Here is a 25,451-nt window from a genome sequence, read left to right on the forward strand (position 1 = left end):
TCATTTCACTGACACTCTTGGTTCCATGTGGCAGGCTCCAGCATGAGGCTGTGGTTGACCGGCGGCTCCAGCTCCCTCCTCAGGTTGTTGTATGAGGCTCAGACCTCTGAGATCTTCTGCTGAAGATGCTCCAAATGCTCTAGCTTGGCGCTGAAGCATGCCAGGCCCTGAAAACACACACACAAACGCCATTACTTTAATTTGTGTTCAAAGAACAAAAAATAGACACTGAACACACACACACACAATAGTGGACATGAGATTTTCTGTTGTATTTAAGTAATTTTTACAAAAAAAATTACTTTATTTTTGTAATATTCTGTATTTCCTTGTGTAGTTTACTTCATGTTTTACTTTGTAGCATCTCTTCTCTTGTGTGTGTGTTTATTTTTACTTCCTGTCCTTGTTTTCCCCCTGATGAACCACACCTGGTCCTAACAGCTTTCACCTGTGAGTGTCTCTTTGTTCCCTGTCAGTTGTCTGTTCTGGTGAGTATTTAATCATTCTTTCTTATTTTCTCAGTGTGTGAATCTGTTATAGGGTTTTTCACCACAGTATAAAAATGATGGACAATATAACCCAGACTAAAGTGACCCCACCACCAGAAAATAACGCTGAATGAGTTTGTACCAACAACCCTTACTGGATGACTGTGGTACTAGTCAAACTAATGTGATGACTCTGTCAAGTCTTTTAACATCATTTCTAAGCAGATATGTGACAATTATTTCCAGTGGACATGATTTGAATATAGAATTTTGTGAATTATGGACTCTCATCCTCATCCTGATATGCCTCAGACAGGGTGAAAAGAAGTGAAGAGACACCTAGTCATTAATTATTAAAAACATGTGATACAGATCTCTTGGAAACCCCTTTCATATGTTTTAATTTTCTCCCTGGCATTGGACTATATATAGAGTTAACATTTTGATGGTGTCATGTAAATGCTCCATCAAATGTTTCATGTTCAGTTACACAGGGAATATTGGACTAAATAATGAATTAATGTTGACGTTTAAAATAACACGTCAGGACAAATGTAATTGTATATTTTACCCAGCTGTTCAGCCCTGCTCAGACAATTTGGTAAACCATCCCTACTACATAAGATAAAGTTAAAAAAAAAACATTCAAACTTCAGTATACATGAGGACCAAAAGTACACAAAGGATCAAATGTGCTGTGGTAGACACCGTAGTCCCCATAACCCTATAAGATAAATGACTATGTTTTCATATTCGCTTACTGAGTGCTATTTGCTTTAAAATCTCCTGTCATTAACCTATGGTGTGCTATATTATTTGTATTTCCAGTGTTCTTTGTTCGTAGCTGCACCATTGACCCAGTTCCCCCCATGTGGTCATTAAAATTGTATCAAAGTTGCCGTGTCTGAGACCGGAGGAGGAGGCAGGGAGTGGTCTCATGGGGCCAGACCTCCTGTCATTGGGACATTACATCACCGTGTGCATCTGGTCTTGTTTTTGAGCACATTATGACTCGATGTGCAAGCTAGGATTTATTTAACCTTTATTGACCAATCGGGGTCAATTCCCTAAGACTTGGACATGCTAAAGTCAGGAGACAGCTTCTACCCTGTACCACCAGTCTTTGCTTGTGACATCCTTCAGGGTCCATTTATAATCTCTAACTAATTAGAAGTGGCAGCAACATCAAATATTGAGGTGAAGCCACTGGAGCTGTGTTTATGATTTTAAAGTTTTAAAGTTATGATTCTGCAACTCACAACGACAGAATAGCTACCCAGATTTATTGATTTGAATTTTTCATCATGGTAACCTTTTAAATTACCCAATGGGTTTGGTCATAAAAGGGTATGTCTCCCGCATTTTGAATCTACATTATGCACTTCAGACCCCGGATCCATCTATTATCTATGATGCTTCTCCTTTGAAATGGGGGGTGGGGGAGCCAGCTCCAGCTGACATTGGCTAACGGGCAGTATACTGTACCATGATCAGATGACAGATCACCAGCCTGTGACAGCAGATGCTAAGCAAGTTTGTAATGATTAAGATGTTAGCCTCGAATTGGCTAACCTGCAGATTTCCCTAATACTTTCCTTTAGCAACAAGCTGCTATTCCAATATTAATGATCAGTGTTTTGTGTAAAACTGAAAACCTTCACAAAGACTTGTAATTTCCATGGCTCTACAGCAGATGTGTCAAATACACAGCTGGTATGATTCTTTGAACAAAAGTCACAGATATAGCTATTTATGTTTTACTTGTTTTGTCGTTGATTTAAAAAGGGGGATTTGTAAGAATAGAAAAAGTTATATTATGGATATTTTGTGCCAAAATCTCAGCAGGAATCAGTTCCAAAAGGTGCCATATGTAAGAATGTGGCCAAAAACGGTTACTACATTCAAATTCAAAATACAGAGGTCTTTTAGGTTTCTTTTTATGACGTAACTGGCAACCTGTGGTTGCTCGGCAGCTGAGACTCTACTAACTGCAATGATTGGTAGACGGCGGAAGGTGGCACCACATGGCAAAACATGATTTAAAAACATAAACTTGATTTGCAGTCTGCAAAATATTCTTTTTAATGCAAATATTTTGTCTGTACTGTTGTTGTTGTTGGTGAGTTCAGTTTGTTGTATGAACATTATTCCTGAGTCTCTGTGACATATTAGGAGGATTTTATGGCCAGTTGCTTTAGATTTATTACATAATGCACCTTTAAATGACTTTTTGTGACATGGAGAATTTGTTATTCAACCCTGGTGTTGATATGATGTTTAGAGGCTGCAGGGACTCTAGAAGAGCCTGAGCTCAGGTTTGGTCTGCCAACTTCCTATGGGTCGCTGGCTGAAATTGATAAAGGTCATATATTGTGTACTGCCCTTTAACCTTCAACAAAACGTCTAAATAAACCCAGCACCTGCTCTTTTCTGCATCCTCTGCCGGTGGTCGATCTCATAGACCTTGATCTCGTAGGCCTCTGGGATTCCCCGATCCACCCAGTGAGACCGTAGACCACTAGCCGAGCGTCTCAGGGAAGTGGTGGTATCTTGGGAGAGACAACGCTGGTGAGAACCTACAGTGAGGTGAGACAGACAATACAGATATGTTCCTCTCTTATCCCTCTGTGAAACATTCTGCAATGTAAGCACAGTTCTGTTTTGTTTTTAAACAAATGCATGAGGCAGAGTAGAGGCTTAATACATCTACAGGGTGGTTACAGCTGAAACAAAGTCATCTTGAGCTGCTACACTGTCAACAGAAAGAGTCTACACTAAAAGCATCATGCATCACAGCGACAATGAAAGTGATAAAGACGTGTGTCCCTGAGTGCCCTTTAACACACAGGCCATGTGCACTTCTGTAACAGTCTGCCTCAGGGCAAATGCTGCTTACCAGGGTTCAAATATTATTCATCATAGTCAAGTCACAGGATGTAATTTTTCTATAAACTGCATTTGCCGATTTGAGAATAAAGATATGCAGGGGTTTATTTTTCTGTATCTGTACACGTTAAGAATATGATTTAAGTCTAAAGTACATGTGCAACTTTCATCCAAATGCATTTAATGCAAAATTAAGTACATATTTTAAGCCTTTTAAGTGGGTGAAATCATTTGAAGTTTTGTCTATTTCCTGCTCCAGTAGTTCTATCACCATGTTAACTATGGTTTAATCAAAAATATTATAAAATGTTTCACTCTACATATATCCTTTTGCAATTAAGTGTTGTTAGTACGTATATTATGCACACATCCGTCGTAATTCACTGCACCATGCAATCACCATCATTTTCTGCAGTTATGCTTCCATTACTAAGTGCCTTGGTTGCGTTCATCTGTTCATCATGTGACCTCCTGCAATTAACATTTAATGTCTGTAATGAAATGAGGTCTGACTGCATATGTGTCATCTCCAATTAATGTTTCATTAACATGTTATGTGGTCACATGACAATACCAAATAATGTGAGTGCACCATCATGAAAATTAACATGTTTTAAGTTGAATATAATTAATTATACACTGTAAAAATACACGGTAGGCATATGCTAATTTTGAATATGCCATTTGGTTGGGTTTAAGATGATTACAACAACCTTTTTTGAATAACGCTAACTCCCAAACACATAATTAATCCTCTTTAAATTGTGGAAATTCAGTTCAGTTTTTTATAACTTACAGTTATTTGAATTTTTTTTTACCTGTGTTGCCTTTCCTCCGCGATGCTCGGCTACTGCGAGCCACACCGAGGAGGGAGCTGCTCCTGTCGCTGACAGATTCTCTGGGTGAGATGCTGCTCCCTGTGTTTTCGCTGTCCCTCAGCATGCTGCCATAGCCACTGCTCACCATACTGGTTCTGTTAGAGAAATACAGGGACGTCTTCCCCATTGCGGGTGGCAGATCCCCACTCAGCACACTGGTGGTGTCACTCGCATGCCCGCTCAGGTGATCGGGCGAGCGTGGTGCCGTCACTCGACTGTACGGCGAGGAAAGAGTTGTTATTTCATCCACTCCTCCTGCAGTGGGGCTGGAGACTCTCTCCTTTAGTAGGTCTGAGATCCGGCCGTTGACAAACCCCTGGATGACAGATTTTGTGGATGAACATGTGGAGCTCTGGCTCGGAGTCCGACTGATGGATTGAAAAGATTGTGGAGGAGAAGAGGAGAGAAAGGAGGATCCCCGCTCGAAGCTAACAGTTTTACTGTCCGGGGAAAGACTGACACTACGACTGGAGGACTGTCTTAGGCTTTTGTGAGACATATTGAGGTTCTTTACGCTGGGGGCAGACAGACGGCGGATTTTGGGGGTAGCCAACTTAAGTTTTCCAACAGCAGAGAGCTTGCTATGGGTCTGCTTGGCAGATTGAGTTAAAGAGCTCTGAGAAGAGAAGAAGTGATGACTGTGGTCAGGACGACGGCTCTTCCTGGGGCTCCTACTAGCCCTTGGTAAAGTACAATGTCCCTCATTAATGTCCTTATAACCTCCCTTACTAGCCCCTTCATAACTTCCCCTGGAGCTCCCCTTAGAGCTCATAGATGTGTTACTACTGTCTCTGTACAGAGTAGGAAAATCTCTAGGAATTCTCCCAAGGGAATTAGTCCTGCAGGCCAGCTGCTCCAATTTGGTATTGAAAAGCCTGCCACTGTTCTCAGTGGGTGAATGCAACCTTCCACTAGTATCATCATGTTTTATTCTTGGACTTGAGGTCTCAGATACAGATCCAATTCCCGTTCTTGAAGAGCTACTAGCTTCCTGTTTATGCTCTATTCCATATTTCCGAGGAGAGGCGTGGTGGAGGCTGTGGTTCACCGGAGAGTCATGTCTGCCCTGCCTCCTTTCCAGTGTTACCCCTGGGCTGCATGGGGTGGATGATGTCACCTCCCTCAAGTCTCTGTGGTTGTCTGCCATGTGAACGTCCTGGTGGTTGGCATTTAGCCAGCCTCTAGGCAAACTACCCATTTTATATGAAGCAGGGGCAGTTTCTTGGCAACCAGGTGAAACACCAGTTCTCCTGGGGGCATTCCCAACACGTTTGCAGGTGATTTCTACCCCCTCTGAGTTCCCTGTAGAGTTGGAGCTGGAATAAACATGTTCCTTCTCTCTTGGGTGTCTCCTGTCTGTATTTCTTGGTTTCTTTCCACACATTTTGTAGTCTGCTGCATCATCACAGAAGGCAGAATCCTCCAAAATCACTGAATCGTAACACATTTTGGTAAAAGAAGAGTCACATAACGTGTCAGACTTTTTGACATGAGTCTCAGCAGCAAAAGTTCCACTCCTTTTTGCGTGATTTATCCTATCTTCTGGACATTTGACAGTATTTCTTTTGACCTCAGACCCGGACTTTACACCTGTGTTTGTATCATAAGGACTTTCTTTTTCTTTATCACCATCCAAAACACAATCTTCATCTGTATTAATCAACATGGGATTAATAAATGAAGGTAAGAAGCCTTTTTCCCTCCGGCACTGACGCTGGGGCTTTTCAGCACCAGTCTCTGAGACTGCAGCCTGAACAACAGAGCCTTTAGTTATATTGGAGGAAGCTGCAGCAACAGATTCTTCGCTGACATTGCTGATTATCCTGATTGGTTGAGCATTTGCAGAGCCTTGAATATGTCCCTGTGACTGTCCATTGTCTCTGATACAAATAATGTTTCCACCTGTTCTTCCTCTGTCCAGTGCTCCACTAATGGTCACCTCTTCTACCATAGAAAATACGAGTTCATCTTGACCCTTTAGGTCCAGTGGCTGTTGAACAGTGACTGTGATGGTGGCCTTCATTTCCTTGACACCCTCTGTAGGGCAGTCAGTTAAGACATCCCTGTGTATGACACTGGTAGCCATGGAGTGTGACGATGAGCAGGAGGATGAGGGAGATATGGGGGAGCTCTTACCAACTGGTGAGATCCTTTTGTCTGCTTTGGACCATTCAGCGGTTTCAGGACTCTGCTGTTTTCTTGTAGGCTGATGTTCAAGGGAATTGGTGGCAGCGATATCAGCAGGGAGGGAGGGTTGAGCAGGGAGCTTAACGCCTAACTTCAGAGTTCCACTGTTGTGCAGCTCAAAGCAACAGGTCTTGTTCAGACTTAGAGATTGATTCAAGAGTTCCTCACTTGAACTGGCTGCACTGCACTCCTCGCAGTCGTACAAGCCTGAATCCTCTCTTTGGAAACTGTCCCCAGGGATGGCACCATCTGTCTTCCTTTCTGCTTCAGAGGGCTGACTGCAACCTAACCCCTGATTCATCAAGACCTGTGGTGCTTTTGATGATTTGGTGTCCGTCTGCTTCCCTGCTTCTTTTCTGTGATGTTTGGTTGTGACATTGTCAACACAAGGGACTTTTGAGGAAGACTTAAGTACTTCAAGTATCTCACTTCCATCGATACAGCCCAAACGCTCTTGAAGTTCAGCAAATGTTTCACATTTAAGACAATCCCTCTCTGGTGGCTTCATGTCTGCTTTCAGCATGTCCGTATGGCCTTGAACATGTTCCTCCTTCTTCTTTTCACCCTGTAGCTGAGGAATTCTCAGAAGCTCTTGTAGGAGAGCAGTGAACTCTGGGTCATCCAAGTCAGGTTTGTTGGGAGGCAAAGACGGTATGATTGGCACAAATTCAGGATGTGTCAGTCTTGGTGCTACTTTGGACTTGATGAAGCCATGTGAGTCCATTTGGATGACTGTATCACAAGACTGGTCACTACTGGAATGCTCATCGAGTTCACCCCGAAGACGGAGAGGATGGACGTCAACATCAACCTCATCGGTAGAGTGGAAGGCCCGAAGAGAGAAAGGTTGAGGCCCTCTCTTTTCTCTTGTTAAACTCCTTCCGCAAGGAGAGCATGAGGTGGATTGCTGTTGAATGTGAATGAATCATGCTGTTAGTTCTAGATCATCATAATCATTATGTATTAATCAATAATTAAAAGATGGTATACATTAGAGTAGACATTAGACATGGCATAGATGGTACCTTTGTCCTTTTCTGTGTCCTGCGAATACGTGCTGCCAGCTGGATGGTGGATAACGTTTCTTGAAGGTGCACCAGTGAGTCTGCAACCTCAGCGATCACTGTGGTGTGGCAATTAGTATGACCCAAGGACTCTCGAAGGAGCATCGTCAACTTACTGCTCCTGCGCAGAGACAGTGAATATTTCCACAAATTAACTAAAAGACAGATCAATCACTTTCAGTCTCCTGCCAACTTTAATGTAGTTGCTGGAGTGCCTTATGAGTTTATTCTTAGAAAAAGTTACAGGACTAACGGTAATCATTTGCTTAATGGTCACTGTCAAGATATTAATAGAGCTGACTCCACACTAATGTCTACCATAATATTTGCTCCAATAATATTTGGTCTTACTTGATGGACGTAGTTTTATGTCCACTTAGCAGAGACACGATGACTGGGCCCAGTTCAGAATGAGGAGGTCTGATTTTGCTCATACCACTCATTCCACTACACACATCTATCAGGGTCAACTTTGTGGGGCCACGGGAACCTACAGACAGCAGAAGAAGGTGTTAACACACTCAGTTATGCAATTTTAAAATTCTGGATTAACTATGGAAAGAAATGAGTGAATTTATTATTCCAACCTTTGCCAATGGTGCTGCTCTCTGTACGAGGGGGCTGGACATGGAGGGTGAAGAACATTATGGAGGTGTGGGACAGGTACGTAATGAAGTCACTGTGCCGACGCGCTGCAATGGCCACATCCAGCAGGGAAGCTGCACGCTCAGCAGTGGGGGCCTTCACCCGGTTGTGGTTGCGTAGCTGGAAGGATTGGAGGAGACAGTCAAAAAATCTAATGTGGACAGGAATTCTCATGACTTATTTCAGAGGAAAGTGTTTGGTGAAACACCCTGCATGGTGTATTTCACTATCTAACAGTATTAACTGAGGCAAATTTGTATGCCAGATTATACAAATATCAGATTTAGAGAACTGATTTGGCTCTGTAGAGGTTTGCACTTTGTAAAGACTTTGTTGTAAACTTCATTTCAGTCACAGAAGGTTTCGAACTAAAAGTGTCATGATTCATACACTCTGTGTTCATATTTACACATGGAATATTGAGAAATGCACAGACATCTCTGTCCAGGGGAGGAGAGAGCTGCTCACTCATAATGTAATCAGATCTAATCTAATAGAGTTCTCTCATTACCAGCATTATCTTCTCACATATGGTGTAGTCCAGTTACGCTGATTCCTAATAAGAAGTGACGGTAATCATACCATGTCTACAGAAACAAACAAACCCTCAAATCTTACAAGGAGAGATCCCATACAAGAAATCTAGTAAAACACCATCTATATATCAATGCCACCTTCTGAAAATGGATGGACATTTCTTTGACCCCCAAAAAAGTTTTTCCAAGAATATGGGCACATTTTCAGCTTCATGGCTGTTGCAAGAACCATAAAATAACACTCCTCTGTGAGCTAATTTTCAAATTGAGACTTTGACACATTGCCAGCAGACCTAAAGCCAGGAAAATGTCAAACTAGTACGGGCTGCAAAAAATGATATAACCTTGGGTCTTTTTCAGCTGCAGCACAGGCTGATTTGTGTTCACAGAGATTGATTAGACTGCTAAAAACGCCAGCAATAACCTGTTTTAGAGGAGAAATTGTTCTTCAAAGAAATTCACCACCAATTTGTGTCAATGAATCGATAAACAGACTTCAACAGACAAAGTATAATACGCTGATAATTTATACTATTATTTATACCCAAGTGTGTTTAATCTTACTTGTATCCCGTAGACTGGATCTTCTTGGAGTCTGATACGAGCTCTCGGGCTATCCTGGACGTTGCCTACAGAAGGAACGACCTCCCCCAGGAGATCTCTCAGCGTGTCCTCCTCTCCACAGCACAGCTCAACGGCAGACACTGATACCGTCAGGTCAGTCCAGGTCTTCTCTCTCCGCCGCTCGATGGTGCTGTACAGCCAGGAGATGGCACAGGGAATGAGCCCCAGCTTCTGTACGCTCTCATCACTTCCCACCATGCTGGACCAGGAGCCTGAGGTACACAGTAGAACAAATGGATGCATCCATGCAGTATAAATACCATGCCAAGCATATTAAAATGTCCGCCCTATAGCAAAATGTCTACCCTGTAGCATACACACACACATACCCCCAATCTCTTAACACACAGGAGACAAATCAGGATTTCTGTGTTTGTATTGCTCTGTTTTATAAGTGGAACTGTGGAATTTTAGAGTTATGTGAGGATAATGAAACCATCCTTAAATGGCCAGTGTCTCAAATTTGCTGGCATCTATTATCAATAATTTATTTAAAATAAATAAATACATTTTATATTCAGAATCTCACTTAACATTTCAAAACAAATCTAAAATGGTACAAGGGCAAGATGACCCATAAAACTGCATCAATTTGCTGGAGATTAAAAGCTAACATCATAAAAGAACGGCCATAAAAACAGCAACCATTGAGGTTAATTAAAAGCCAAAGGTTTTCCATGGAAGAGGATCTGCTCCCCCTGTGACACAAAAGGCATAAGCAGTTCTATGTTTTCAGATCATAATAAATAAGTGAAAATACACTTGAATTCAATTTCTCTTCATAGATCCCTCACTTAATCCTATACACTAGTCTGTATTGCACATATGAAGGTACTGTTAGCAGCTGGAAAGCTCAGCTTTATCTTGAACAAGAGTTTATTTCCTGTGCAATTTGCTCTCAGGCAAGAAAGTGGTTTGAGAATACAGGGTGTACCACAGACCACGCCATTTTTACTACTACAGTTGATCTGGTCATAGGTGGAAGTTGGTGTTTTTGTCTTGTCACTGTCATAGTGCATGGTGGGGAGTGGAGCCTAAAGGGTGAGGTATATACCACCCAGGCATTACAACCCCCTTTTAAAACATCCATTAATGGCAGGAAAGGAAGAAGCATCTGATAATGTGAGCATGTCTGCTGCAGTTTGCAGGTCAGAGGTGAGCAGTGACCGAGGCTGTGACACAGAGAGAGGACAAATGCAAGAGAATATGGTATAATTAATGGCAGAAATGCACTGATACAAAATACAATTCAGAAACATCCCCACAAACAGATGTTCTTATGGGGTGGTGTCTTGCTGGATGTCCTGTTGCACTTTTGCCCCCACATCAGTTTTGAGTCGTGCTTTTATCCTTTTTTTTTTCTTTTTGTCGGATCTAAACTTAAATTGAATGAGGGTAGGAGAATTGGTTTACTAGAGGCCGGGCTGCCTGCTGTTATTCAGAGAGAATGGTATTCTGTGGAGCAGATTGATATCCCCCTGGCTGTGGGCCACGTGTAGTCTGAATCGGCCAACTAATTCAATCAGATTTACGGAGAGTGGCGTCATGTGAACAAGCAGCTCCAAGGAGACCATGTCCTTACTCCTGCGTGTGTGTGTGTGTGTGCGTGCGTGCGTGTGTGCGTGCATGCGTGCGTGTGTGTGTGTGTGTGTGTGTGTGTGCGTGTGGTGCACATCTATTAAACCCCTTCACTGATGCTAAGTGCAGGGTTCCATCTCTGTAATAGCAATGGATTACAGTCCATTTTGTTTACAGTGCACCCTGAGCTTGGTGTGTCAGAAAAAAAAAAATGTCTTTCTTTCTGATCATTATCTTTCACCACAGTCACAGCTGATGTCTTTTTGCGGTGTGCCGGAACATATGAGGAATGGCTCGCTTCTTCTTTTAAAGCACATGTATTGTATAATTAATGAATAGGCTTTTATTCACAAAGTAACAGGTGCAAGACGAATCACGCAGGACAGAGTGGATGGCAACACTTTAGGTCTATAGTGTGGGGAAGAAAGAGGATGGAGAAAGGACAAATGGAGAAAGAGAGTGTATCAGGATTGGCAGGGGGACAGAGATGTAAAATGGAGTTTAAGCAGAGTGAATGATAGAAGGAGCGGGCCAGAGGAGCAAGAGGAGGAGGGAGGGTACGTTGGCCACTGAGATAAAAGCATCCCACTCCCATCTTGAGATTTTAACCCGTGGCCTCACACAGTGACCGATTACTCACCCACGTCAGCGCACCCCAAACCCAGGACACATCCATCGCTGCCGCTGAGCACACAGCGGATGACATCAGCCAAGACGCCTGCACACACCTCAGCCTGGCCGGAGAGAACAAAGGACAGCGATGCATCTTATGATTCACCTCCACACTGGGAAAGTGCAGTCCAATGAAATGAAAGTGCTGAAGCGGAGGAGGGATGCATGCTGATTCTCTACATTCCCTTGGGCTCAGATACTGTAAGCAGAGCTCGGAGAAGGTTGAGTTTAATTGATGGACTGTAAGATTGTGGTGGCTATCCAGGCCCTATCAGTTTTCAGGTCATCAGACAGCGAGCGCAATCTAACCATAATGTGGCGTAGAAGTGGAAAAATGCCTTTTCAATATTAAAACAGAAAGCTGTTACAGTGTCTGTCCATGTAAAACAAATCCATCAAGAGAGAGCAGCCATTTTGAACTCAAGCAGAAACCATTTGAACTAATATTCATCAAAATAAGAAAGAACCAAACCTGGCTTGACTCTGGAGGAAATGCAGCATCAAAGCTGAATGTTCTCAGAAGACTTTTGCCATCCCTGCCTAGGATCACTGCAGAGGGCGGTTGGCTGTTGCTCACTGGTTCCATTATGATGACTCTTTTTTTAGACGGGTCAATCTGGAGAACAGGTGGTTGGCCTTGGCCCCATGACAGTTCTGGGTTTACCCTGAGCATGACTTTGACCTGTACACAGAGGAAATTAGAAGGAGAATCATATTGATTTTTACATACAATACACGAAAAAAGATGACTTAAAAGATGTTTTTGTTTTTTTGTTTTTTGACGAGATACATGTATTTTTTGAGACTTATTATTTCCAGTTTTTTAGCTACACATTGTATAAGAGATGCTATCATTACTAAATATCCTTTGATCGATCCACCTTTAGTCCAGTCTGAAATATCTCAACAGCTTATTTACCATGATTACCATGGAATGTTTTATGGAAGAAATAACCAGTTGTGTGCACAAATATGTGACTCACTCACAAATATGAATGCGAGCGACTGAGTGAATGATGCATGGAGTAGTTTGTAAATTGGAAATGGGAACATTGGAAAAAATAATTTGGTTTAAGCACTGGGTGTGGTGAGCTAATGATGCCGCATTCAACTGTTACTTGCAGTATGTTTGCAAATGACATCACTTTTTAACACGTGTTTTTATTCATTTATTTCAGGAAGAGCGTAAAGTTAAAACATAAATGTTACCATGTGATGCACTGTACCAGACTAGAGCTTACAACTAATGTACATGTGCAGTTGCTTGTGACATTTAGCACACAAAATATAAAGTACATCTCAGATGTATCCTTGACCAAAAATAAAAACAAGTTATACTAAAAAATAGTGCATTTGTTTATGGAATGATTTATAGTAGTCCAGTGTCACTTGGCCTCTCCTATTGACTACAATCTCAGATTGAGTATTTCAAATCATGAGAGTCATGGAGCATGGCAGAGTGGTGGTCAATATGCGTGACCAGTACACAGACACTCCTTATGGTCTGGTCAATAAAAGGGCACACCAAAATGTGGACTTTTGTCACTTGTCAATATGCCACAGATGTCACAAATCATGAGGGAGCGTGCCATTGGCATGCTGAGTGCTGGGTTGAGCGTTTACAGCTGTGGCAACACAACTGAATGACGCCGTATTCACCAGACATGTCACCTATCGAACACCTTTGTGATGTTCTGGATAGGCGTGTCCACCAGCGGGTTCCAGTTCCAGTTTCCCAGAACGGCCGCCAACAAAGTGGCTCTGCAGGAGGAATGGGACAACATCCCCCAGGCCACGGTCGACAACCTGGTGATGTCAATGCGTCGCCGGTGTACTGCTCTGCGTGAGGCTAATGGTGGACACACACGTTATTGAAGTTTGTGAACTTGGATCATCGACGCCCATTGTGTTCTTCCTGCCATTACTCCAGGACTTTTGTTTTGAAATTGATCTTAATGCTCGCAAATTAAAGCCAATAACTACAAGTTTTTCTTTGTGTGTTTATATTTTTGTTGAGTGTAATTGGAACATCTTGAGTCACAAAATGAGTGCAGCTTTTAACCCACTTTAAAAGTCATTAAAAGTGCGGAAACACCTGCAGATTTTCACATCATCAAATAGGTTGTTCCACTTAATTGCAGCAGCAGAAAAAGCCAACAGCCCAGATTAAATCGTATAGTCCAGTGCATACTGTATAAATGACAGTCTAAAGGAGCTCATGGAATTTACCTTGTGTGTGTATGCAAAATCACATAGTGGGTATGGGGCAAAACTATTTATAATTTGAAAATCGAGAGATTTTAAATCAGAGTAGATTATTTTTTCTGATATCTGACAGTGAAAAGAGGGCTTTGCTTGTTTGTTAAGAGCTTTCAAAGTTTGATTGAAGAGCCTTCAACTGATTTGCACAAATACAATAAAAAGACGTATATTTTTCGGTGAGATAAAAAACCGGTTTCCTTTTTGATTGCATTGAACAGCCAGTTGATCCAGTGAATGCAGAAACTGCATGTACTTAAGTACATAGCGAGGCATACCACCTGCTTTATATTTCAGCATGTCATGACATTAATTCCTTAATGCAGCTGTGTTCGGGAAGCCCTAGAATTTAGAGGCTTTAAGGTCTTAAATTAAGTTAGACCCTGACTCTGACAGCGCTTAACAAGGCTCATACGTCTCAGTCTGCAGGAAGTCAAGGCAGCATTTACCTCAGAAAGGACAATATGCTGTATTATAGTATGTAAACCCGTTATTAAGTTATTCATAATCGGGATTCAGGTCTGCAAGATTGTGCGTAGGCCAGATAAAACAGGATGACATTACACCATGACATCATCCGCCATTGACGATGTAAAAACCAGACAGCCATTTTCCATCTGCCACATAAGTTTCCAGTGAAGGATTTTTCCCTCTCTCCCCCTCATAATTTTTATACCTTATGCAACCCTATTGAACATGTGTCAAACTCTATTTATGAGGATTAAATTATTCAAGAGATCAATTTAAAAGCAGGGAAAATCTTGCTCCACTCCCGCACACATGTATATTCTTGCACGCACACATAGCTGAGTGCTCGGGCCGGTGCGGCTTGCAGCGGGGTCTATCCAAGCCCTTATCTGTAACTCTAGACTAAACCCAAGAGTCCATCTATGAGACAAGGGAAGGGCAGGCAGCCATATTGATCCCCCAGTTTCTCCCCGAGGAGGGGAGGGGAGGAACAAGATGGAGACATTAGCACCACATTACAGTGTATCATGAAAGAGGATTGATATAGGATCTCCTCCAAAGTGACTGTGAGCTTGTTACTCTGCAACACGGGTGGTGAAAACACTTCCAAGGTGGTGCAAGAATGGATTATTCTTTCACATTCACGCCACTATTCCAGGCTTGTTATTTTTGTCTCAGGAGTAAACTGGACCAATTTTCAAGCGTAATCTTAGAAAAATGTGCCGAAAAATTGGGTCCAAACATTTCCCAGAGCTGGAGATTGTCGGGCTCAGAGGTGTTCACGACAGCAGGAGAATCTCTGGAACATTCAGGCGAGGAGGTGGTGCCTGGTCTGAGCAGGAAAAGAGGCAGGACACTTGCAAACTCACTCACTGTGTATAATCCAAAGTTTCTCCTGCTGCGTTCACACATGAGCTTACATGGACGTTATCCAGGGATTTGGTGAGGAAGCTGGCGGGAGGAGAGCCGCAGAACGTCCAAAGTGACTTTTGAGGGTCTTGGCGTTCACATATAAATCCACTCTATACAATTCCAGGAATATGTTCGGACTTCAGTGCATGTCTGAAAGCAGCTTAATGCCTCCTACAGACTGTGAGATTTCATCAATCTTATAAGACCATTATGGATCTAATAAACTTGGCAAAGTAATCAAGTATAAAGCATGCAGACGCTACAATGCTGACACATACTGAATGGTAGACGACAACAAGCATTAACTTGTATTAGCAATCTCTGTGATGTGCACGGAGAAAAATCCAAATAAGGGGCAACACATCCCACATACTCATTACATCCCACATGCATTCAGTTTACATTTTGCCCCCATGTGCTGCTTCATGTTTTCACTGGCTGGTCAGTAGAAATTGAATATAGCAGGTTTTTTCACAGGCTTCTTTTGTCGTAAGAGCATGAAACAGCTGTCTTTTATAGAATTGTTCTACATTTGAGAATCTTCCATTAGAACCAAGCCTAAAATTGTACAATGTACACTGGGCTAAACAGTATACATTTCATAGAATTTTAATATTAATAGATGTAATATATGTGATGTTCTTTGTGTGGCTGTCTTGACTTGATATATGACTTGCTGTGCAAAGTCAAGAGTCTGAATCAGTTGAACCTTTAATACTAGCTGCACTGACCTTTGTGAGCACAGATAATGGCTGAGGGCTGCCCCTGATACTGTAATTACGTTAAAGGTTAAATAAATAAGGTGTGTTTCTGATGACATATGATGAATGATCACCATTTCTAATCAAATCTGTTTTGGTTTTGTTACAGAAACGTTATTCAGTTGGAGGCTCATTATAGGGAACATGACTGGCTACGAGCCACTTCCTATAATGAGGTTGATTTTAGTTTCATCTACATGGAAGTTCAGTTGTCTTTTGTTCACATCATAGTTATTAAAAAGCATGACCAACCCAAGTTTAATGATTTGCTTTTTGCCTTTAGAAAATCTTCAATTTGACTAATTAAAAAATAAAGTCAGGTAGCTGCAAAAGGATAACTGGCTTTACAACCAGTTAAATCCAAACAAATGTGGTCCATGTAAAAACATAACAATCTTCTGTAAGTCTACTGGAATGTGAAGCTGCAGGATCTACCTTGCCAACATTGGGTGAGTCTCTGGTCCTGGTGGCAGCTTGGAGCAGGCAGGAGGGAACCGATGGTGGGTTTTTCTGGACCATCTCCCTGAAGCAGGTGGAGAGATGCGCGGGAGCTGGATCAGAAGCCTGGCCTTTTTTCCTCAGTGTCAGGCTGAGCTTCTCGGCCGCTCTGCAGGAGGAGAGGAGGAGGCAGCATGACATGCCAGTGAAACCTCTAATGTAACCGGTACAGTCAGGATGCAGATAAAGACATGTGCTGTTATATTTCACATATAGAGAAGATATATATACTTTGCCAGAAAGGACATGGCAGCAGTGTTGGCGATGTTGACCACTTTGGAGATGTGAGGGATCTTTGAGCTCGTCTGGACAGGCCCAGCATCACCACAGCCCTGGGTTGCATCACCTGCAGACTATCAGGAGATAGCGCTCATTATAGAAATCCAAATTTGTAATTGCACACCATTACCCGCTCCAGGAGATGATATTATCTTGGGAAATACTCTGGGGAGAAACGCTGAGTGTGTGTGTGTGTGTGTGTGCTGAAGTAGGGCATCTAGGCTGAGGGATCACTGGGTTAAACATGAATCATTAAGTCATATTACAGCCATGTGGCTCGCTGCGCGTGGAGAGAGAGGTGGCACTTGTGATGGCAAAGGTGACTGCCCTCGAGTTAAAAACATGAATCAAACATGACACAGGCACGCAAACCTGCAGTCATGTTCCAAGTCACTCCAACACTTTCGCAGTTGTTTCACAGTGTGTGTGTGCGTGTGTCCAGAACATGACTTATTCAGCATGCATCTGCTGCTGCTCAACAAGTCACAGAACCTCGCCACAGGCCTCAAAGTCACTGTTGTTGTATGACATTGTTCTTCTGCTTCGCTCCAAAACTCGTCAGTTTCCCGTCGGTGTCTCAGACATTTTCAGGAAATTTTTTTCCTTGATAATAATGTCCAACAATGTCAATTAATGCCATGGCAGATGAAATACAGTCCTAATTTTGAACGAGACTGAAGTGAAGTAAATACTGAATGTAAAAGAAATGCAAACACTATAAGGGTTATAATTCCTCCTCCCTTCCTCCTGTTCTGATTTGCTCTTGTGGTCATTTATTATCTTGTTTTCTTCTTTCCCACTCTCCACTCAATCATCTGACTTTTTCCAGCGTGCATCTTAAACACTTAATTTCCCTTTCTCCTCATCTGCTTCTTTTGTCTGCTTACTATTTTCCCTACTCTACTACTATTTCATCTCAGCTGCATAAACCTGTATTGATCTGCTCTGATACAGGACGTGTAAAAGTGTTGCATTGTTGAATTTGACCAGACATTACAGGGTAATTACAACATTGCCCTAAAGGCCATTTTAGTCCGGATGACAATTAATATACATTATATATATAAATATATATTAATATACACCCTTCAAAATAAAGGCATTATATTGTTTGTGTGCAAACATGTTTATATACTGTAATCAGGGGTTCTCAAAGTTTTGATACCTGAGGGCCAATTTAGGAACCAGACATTGGACTGAGGGCCGCCAAAGGAAAAAAAGGGGGGGAAAAAAAGAAAGAAATCCCATTTGTAATACTTTTAATGACCAGATTGCAGTTCTACGGTTTACACTTATTGGTCTGTAATGTCCAATAAACATTTAACAAGCTTAGTAGCTCCTGGATTAAAACTAACAACTGTAATTCATTTATTTATATTTTTCTTTTAACATAAAATTTAAGTTAAAAAAATAAAATAAATCAAGGGAGGCCAAAAATATCAAGAAAGTGTAAACATGTCATTTTATACATAAACCAAATGTGACTGTTTACCAGCTGTAAAAAAAAAAAGACAAAGTTTTTTGCTCAAACTCACCATGTTGTATAAATAATAGCACGGTGTACTTATATTGTTCCCCTCAAATCCCTGCTTTCAAAATGACTATCTTGGCAATGGTGACACATTTTTCATGGAAAAAGAAGAACTTAATTTACAGCTCAAAGGAGGTGCATAATTCTGTATCCAAGATAATGAAGAAAATAGCTTTCACAGGTATTTATTGTGGGGAAAAATACCCTTGTTACCCACTGCTGTGTCTTAAACAATAACACACCTACAAGTATTCTCTTGCCTCTTTAAGTTTAAGAAAAAAAAATAACATTCACATTTTGGCTAATGTAAATTCATAAGGAGCAGGACAGAGCTGCTAACATTAGCCTAGCTCAGGTTAGCTTGTTGTGTTTTGTCATGAGCACATTTTAATGTAACACTTCACAAATGTACTAAAGAACAGTGTTGGGTTACTTAGGTTAATGGAGGTAATAGAGTTGTTAGCCACACATGCTAATATGCTGAGCTTACTCCAGAGCATAGTAACACAGTGTTAAAACGTGCATGTTTTTTCTCTTAGAAACATTTTAAACAAACACTCTTCAAACCTTTTATGTAAAAATTCACTATTTCATTTCATGGTGAAAGGCAAAGCTTCTAGTGACTGAAAACATGCTGCTCAAGGAAGTGGTTTAGCAAATGGTTTGTTGTCACGTCTATGAATATTTTATGAAGCGGGTCAAAGGGCAAATAGTACATCAATGTTGAGATATTTAGATTTTGCCTTTGTCCTTCGAAGTAAAATGAAAACTCCACAAAAACTCAGCTAACGACATCACACAGTATAAAACAGTTCAGACTTTGAAAGCTTTTTCATTGGGAGCTGGAAAGCAGTGTGCGCTCAATCTGCTTTGACTTCCATCACAGTAATGCATATCACCAACCACCCTGTTAAATATGACCATCCCCCTATTGATCACAAATGCATTTTGACTCACTGGCTTTTATGATGGGGTTAAATCATGACCCGATTCCATTCCATTCCATTAGCAAAAGTCCTTTTAAACAACGGCCGAAGCCAAAGGATCTAAATAGGCTCTGATTAGTCTCTGTAAATCATTGCATTGCTGACACAAGTACCCGTAAGAACATACTTCACCCACACTGCTCATTTAAAGGGGGACGCTCGCTGGGGATTGTGTGGTGTGAGATTTATTGACAGGAGAAAGCTTTTAGGGGTAGCCTACCTTATGGTAACGATAGATGGTGACACCATCAGGATTGGACACAGATTTACAAGTGACGAGCTGCTGCTGCTCCTCCACCCAGCGGTCCATATCCTGGTTGGGGAGTTTGAGCCCCCTGCGTCTGAGGGTTTGAGGGGTTCTCTGAGGTGTTCTGGGGCTCTGTGGACTGTAGCTTTGACCAGGTGGTTGATGTGCAGCCACGTCAGCTTCTCTCAGACCCCGCTCCCCATATCTTGTCTCACTTAGTCCCAGCAGTGTGCTGCTGCTGCTGAGGTTCGGCTCAGGCAGAGGCTTAGCCAGCGTCTGACCCCTGTTCAGAGCCAGGTGGATGGCCTCGTGTTTGAGCTGGTTCAGGTTCGTACCACAGGCTGCACACTGACCCTGCTCCCTGTCTCTGTCCCTGCATTCAGTGGTGGAGCGACTGTGCACGCGGAGGTTATCACTGAGGAATATTGATAGGTCACTTGAGTCCTGCAGGAGCAGAAAAGAAGACAGAATTAGTGTATTTCAAACAGGAATTTGACTTAAAGCTGAGTGTGGTTATCATTCTGCCTCTTTTTTGTCTTCCTGAACAGAAACTCTGGTCTGTCGAGCATTACTATCAGACCAGTTTGTGTGTATGCAGCAGCAGTGCAGGAACAGGCAGGGACAATAACATGTTTATTCTTTTTGTATTGTTGAAGAACTGGGTTTTCTAAGCAGTAGAATTCACTTCTTGGGCACTTCTTTGTGTTTTCAGTCATTATCCAAACTGTCGGCAGTCGTCTCATTTTACTCTTACAATTGTTGTTGCTCTGTCTGTCTTGACATAAAATCAATTACTTATGTGCAGCACAGTAATGTTGGCTGGGACAACATGGGATCCCGATGCTGCTATACAAAAAACACAAAGAGTTGTGTGAACTTATGTGACAAATTGTTCATTCAATCATTAGTTGATATTTTAAAGGTGCATTATGTAATAAATCTAAAGCAACTGGCCATGAAATCCTCCTAATATGTCACAGAGACTCAGGAATAATGTTCATATAACAAACTGAACTCACCAACAACAACAGTACAGACAAAATATTTGCATTAAAAACATTTTTTTGCAGACTGCATATCATGTTTATGTTTTGAAATCATGTTTTGGCATGTGGCGCCACCTACCACCGTCTACCAATCATTGCAGTCAGTACAGTCTCAGCTGCCGAGCAACCACGGGTTGCCAGTTATGTCAGAAAACGAAACCTAAAAGACCTCTGTATTTTGAATTTGAATGTAGTAACCGTTTTTGGCCACATTCTTACATATGGTACACTACACTTATAAGTGTTGGAACCTTCTGACTTGATTTCCTATATTTTTGCAGAGTTTGCACCAAAGATTATGAAGCCACACTGAGCTAATGTGCTGTATCAGGATTGAGATTACTGTGCATATTAAAATTGAGCCCGGGGAAGGCACTGTGGGGGCGGTCTGGGCACTTAGCAGAGTAATCACTGTGTCGGTAGTATTGATACAACCCTCGTCATCTTTATTAGTGCAGTAAGCAAAAAAAATGAATCGACTGCACCATTCAAGCACATGAAACATGTCATGAATCAGAAATCTGCAGTTAACAACTAATTCATGGAGAATGACACAGTGACACATCATCACGCAGCCATAGTAACAGGATCTTTTTTCCCACAACTTGTTTGAAATCTGAGAATTTTTTCCCTGGCTGCAAGAAATATAAAATATAAACGGGAGCATAAGGATAAGGGTACTTTCTATGAATGAGAGCTTTGCAGTTCTCTGCCATCCTTGTTCCAGTGCCTTACCTCAAATAATATTTAATTACGTATTCTAAATGCTCCACTGGGTCCCATTAAAAAAAATCCAAAGATCTCATTTGAAAACTGGAGGTAATTATGCATTTCTGGCACTTTTAGGGCCCCACTGCTCTGGGAAGCTATATTTCTGTCCTTATAAACATGTTTTTACAAGTTTAAATTGTTGCTGTCGTATGTGTCAGATATCATTCCTATTAGTTCTTACTTTAACATATTACTGTACTATAAAGCTTTTGTTTTACGTCTTACTTATCTGTTTAAAATTCAACTTTGTTTTTTGAAAGGTGTTATATAAATCAATGTTTTATTGTGAAAAGTGTCATGATTCAATGATCATGTGTCACTTTCACAATACAAATCCATCTCTTTTAACAACGTCTTCTTTCCACTAACACTTAAAGCTCACATAGAGTGGTCCTGTTGCACATGTATGTTAGTTATGGAGGTCTACTTACAAACATTAACTTGTTTTTATGGTCAAAAACCTCCTAGTTGCTGTAAACGAGCTGATAGAAATCCTCTTTTCTGTCGCTGTTCCCCAGCCGCGATATTTCAGACTCAACTCTCACACCCAGAAGACAGAGTGTGTTGTGATTGGCCAGCCAGCGTAGAGGCTTCCCAACTGTCTTGTGATTGGCCAGTACCCGGAAGTGACATATTCAGCACACCCGCTCTCAGAAGCACAGCTCCCCCCTCTGGAGCGGTGGATGCACTGCTACTCATTATCAAAACATTGTTTTAACAAAAAAAATAGCTTCTTCACGACTCCCCGCCGCAGTCCATTTTATGACTTTGACCCGGAGTCAGACCCAGAGTCAGAAGACACTGTCGCTCGTGAAAGACCTCCACAACGGACGTTATTCTTCTTCTGTGGTTCAATGTGCACAACCGGATGTACCCGGACTAGTGCCCGGAGCAGGACGATCTGCTGTTGTTTAGGACCTTCAGGGCTTCTTAAACAAGGTAATGATGCAGATACACACTAAAAAACAGTGTTAATTGGAACTTCCGGACTAGGTCCACTTTAAAAACATACATTACATACAATTGCTCTGCAGGTGCGTTTCTAAGGACTTTGGGGCCCTTTGATCGAATCAAACCAACCCCAGACCACATGATATCAAACCACAAACTGAAAGCAATCGTGAATTACATCTGTTTTTTGTGTATTAACAACTTGGACAGAAGCTCGTCCACTAAAGACCCAGCTGTTTTAGCACTGAATTGAAAACCCAACTCATTTTTGCTGCTATAATATTAAACCTTGTCATAAATTATTCATTAATTTATTTTCCTTCTCCACTTGCCTGGAGTCCCTGAAGCGCTGGTACACTTCATGGTTTATACCTTACAGAAATGATGAAGCTTTTGGCAGCAGTGTTAGTGGCCTGTTAAAAGGCGGTACCCTTTCTTTGGGGACACTCTCATCTCAGGGCCCCAGGGAGTTGCCTGCTTTGCTTATAGCCTGTTGCTGTCACCCTGTATCCATGTTGTCTTGTCAAACTAATACTGCTTTGCGTTTGTGTATTTTTCCTCACTGCATTCCCAGCCAAAAGAGAGGCTTTCAAATCAAACAAACATGAATGTCCAACCTCCAAACCATGATCTTGGACACTCCTGCAGTGCAGTCACTTCCTGTTTGTTCTGTCCTTGACACCCACCAACGTCCAATGGACTCGGTCACCCTCTAGCCCCTCCCATCCACTCCATCCATCCTGCCAGCACATCACCAATGACCCATATTCCCCCAGAGGAGCAGTGAAGGAGCTCTCAACTGTTCCATAGAAACAAAGTCATTCATATTCTGAAAGAGCTGATATAAAATACCACGTGCCACTGTCAGTTTTCAGGTTGCAACTCATTAAAAGGTTTAAAGACAGACACATAGTCAGAGACAGGACTTCCCATCTTAGTGAGATTGCAAACACTTAAATAACCTCTAAAAGATGAAATTACAGAGCCATGATGTTTTTGAGAAACCACGCTTAGTTAGATCAATAAACCTGCGACAAACTGACTGGCTCATCAGATTTCGACTGACCATGTCTGTGGCCACAGGATACAATCTCATCTCTCTCTAAAAACACAACGCTAACTGCATGCGCCCCAACCCACTCGAAGGAGGACGGAAATAAATGGCCTTCCCTCCTTGGAGAGGACTGTGAAGATGACGCAGGCATGTAGAGATGAAATATTCATGCCCATTTGAAACCGCTCACACTGAAGCAACACTGGTTTACTCTGTCGATTGGAGTGTTTGATGGATGTCAATGGTGACAAATGTACAGATGGATGCAGAAGTGTGCGGGCATGTGCATTCCTCTTATGAACAGCACAGAAACACTGATGCTCCACATTAATGTGCCTATAGTGTCTTTAAGCATGTTGAAAAGAAGTACATGGTTTTAGTTTTGAGATTATACTGTATGACTCATTATTTTATCATTCCAATGTTTTTCCTGATTAGTTTGTATTTTTTTTTAAGATTTAATACCAAATATTACACATTTTCAGAACTTAAGCTTCCTATATGCTATATCTAGAACGGAAAATTAAGTTGCTTTAATTATGCCTAAATATTGCTGTCCTATATGCGATGTTCTCCGTCGTCTGTGTTAAGGCTCATTTAAAAGAAATTTTAATCTCAATTTGCCTATCCGGTGACTGAATATACAGTATACAATATTTTTATTTATTTATTTATTTATTTATTTATTTATTTACATGAAATAATAATCACCTCATCTCCCTTCTAATTCCACTATGCCAGTGTGTGAAGTATATGTGAGGAAGTGGAGGATGAAAATGTAAATGTGATTTTAAGTGGATTTCTATGCAGGGGTGCAAGAAAATGTTGATGCACTAAAACATTATGGATAAACATGATAATGTATCAAATAATGGGAAATATTATTGACAGTGCTTGTGTATTTAATCCTCTGTGGCTACTGGTTGGAAGCAGGATTTCAGCCATTTCACTCTCTTCCACACTCGCCTCACTGGACAAAGAAAACTGTATTTATTGATATTTTTCCTATTATAGTAGTTTTTCATAAAATAGACTATTATGGTGGAAAAATCACAATATATCATCTATAATATCCAACTATATCACAGTGCATGATCACACCTGAAATGTATCATATCACCAGATTTTATTGCCAATACATAATGTGTTTGGGGAGACAGAGGAGAATTATTGTGCATATGAATGTGATTATTATATTTATATAATAATATATATATATATATATATATATATACATATATATTATTTCCAATTTTGTTCAATTATATATTTTACTAATTTATTACCATACACCACCTGCTGAGAATCATGTGATGTGTTTACTTTTATTATTATTATTATTATTATTATTATTATTATTATTATTATTAATAATTATTTCAGCCCATGCCAACCCCATGATGATTTTAACAACAATTGGAAACCATGTGTGATGGTGCGTTCACGGTCCTGCCTGTGACTGACCTTGCAGGAGAAGTGATGGTGAACAGCCAGACTCAGAGCCTGTTTCTTCAGAGCAACGAGGGTCGCTGAGCACTTCTCACAACACGCAACTTTCCCCTCGGACCTCCCGAAGCCGGGTTTCTTCGCTTTGGAGCCTCTGCACATACTCCCGGCACCAAACCACATAGTAGTCCTGATGCGGTCCCCCACGGACCCGGGCAGGGACATGTACGAGCCCGGGACAGCGTCCGATCCCTGGTACATATTCCGGTGTGGGTCTCCCTGTCTGGAGCCTCCGGCGCCCTCAGGAGCAGGGCGCTCCCTGTTGGCTTTTAAACGGTCTGTTCCTTTAACACTTGTAGGAAAAGCAGTGGTCTCACAGTGATGCTGCACTTCACAGCTCTGAGGAATAAATCATCATAATAAAGAGGATGATGCGTGTTGCCTTTTTAGCTGTGGATAATTAGATATTAATCGACAAGCACAACTGTCTGTATTGTAACCACACCCAAGTGTTTGTCTTCTTTTCTTCCCAACAGAGCAACAACCTAGTTATTTTTATAAAAGTCTGAACAAAACACACATGGTTCTAAAAACGTGAAGATGTTGAGGATAAAGAATAAATGTGCCACTTACCCAGTGCGCTCCTCTGACCGAGCTCGCTCCTCTTCCAGTCAGAGATGACAT

The 25,451-nt window shown here is 41.5% G+C and overlaps 1 protein-coding gene across 1 annotated transcript; it reads right to left on the minus strand.

The window, feature by feature from the left end:
* kif26bb (kinesin family member 26Bb) lies at positions 1 to 25,451 on the minus strand (the record flags this gene model as incomplete). Its single annotated transcript, XM_083898504.1, has 14 exons — positions 1 to 167; positions 2,909 to 3,064; positions 4,193 to 7,346; positions 7,465 to 7,624; positions 7,855 to 7,993; positions 8,091 to 8,268; positions 9,249 to 9,520; positions 11,527 to 11,620; positions 12,031 to 12,240; positions 16,394 to 16,565; positions 16,688 to 16,809; positions 19,473 to 19,943; positions 24,786 to 25,166; positions 25,401 to 25,451. 14 exons carry the CDS (start codon positions 25,449 to 25,451, stop codon positions 1 to 3), a joined length of 5,727 nt encoding a protein of 1,908 aa, XP_083754630.1.

This window comes from Microchirus variegatus, assembly GCF_963457635.1.
Source record: "Microchirus variegatus genome assembly, chromosome: 12".
In the NCBI taxonomy this organism is placed as follows: domain Eukaryota; kingdom Metazoa; phylum Chordata; class Actinopteri; order Pleuronectiformes; family Soleidae; genus Microchirus; species Microchirus variegatus.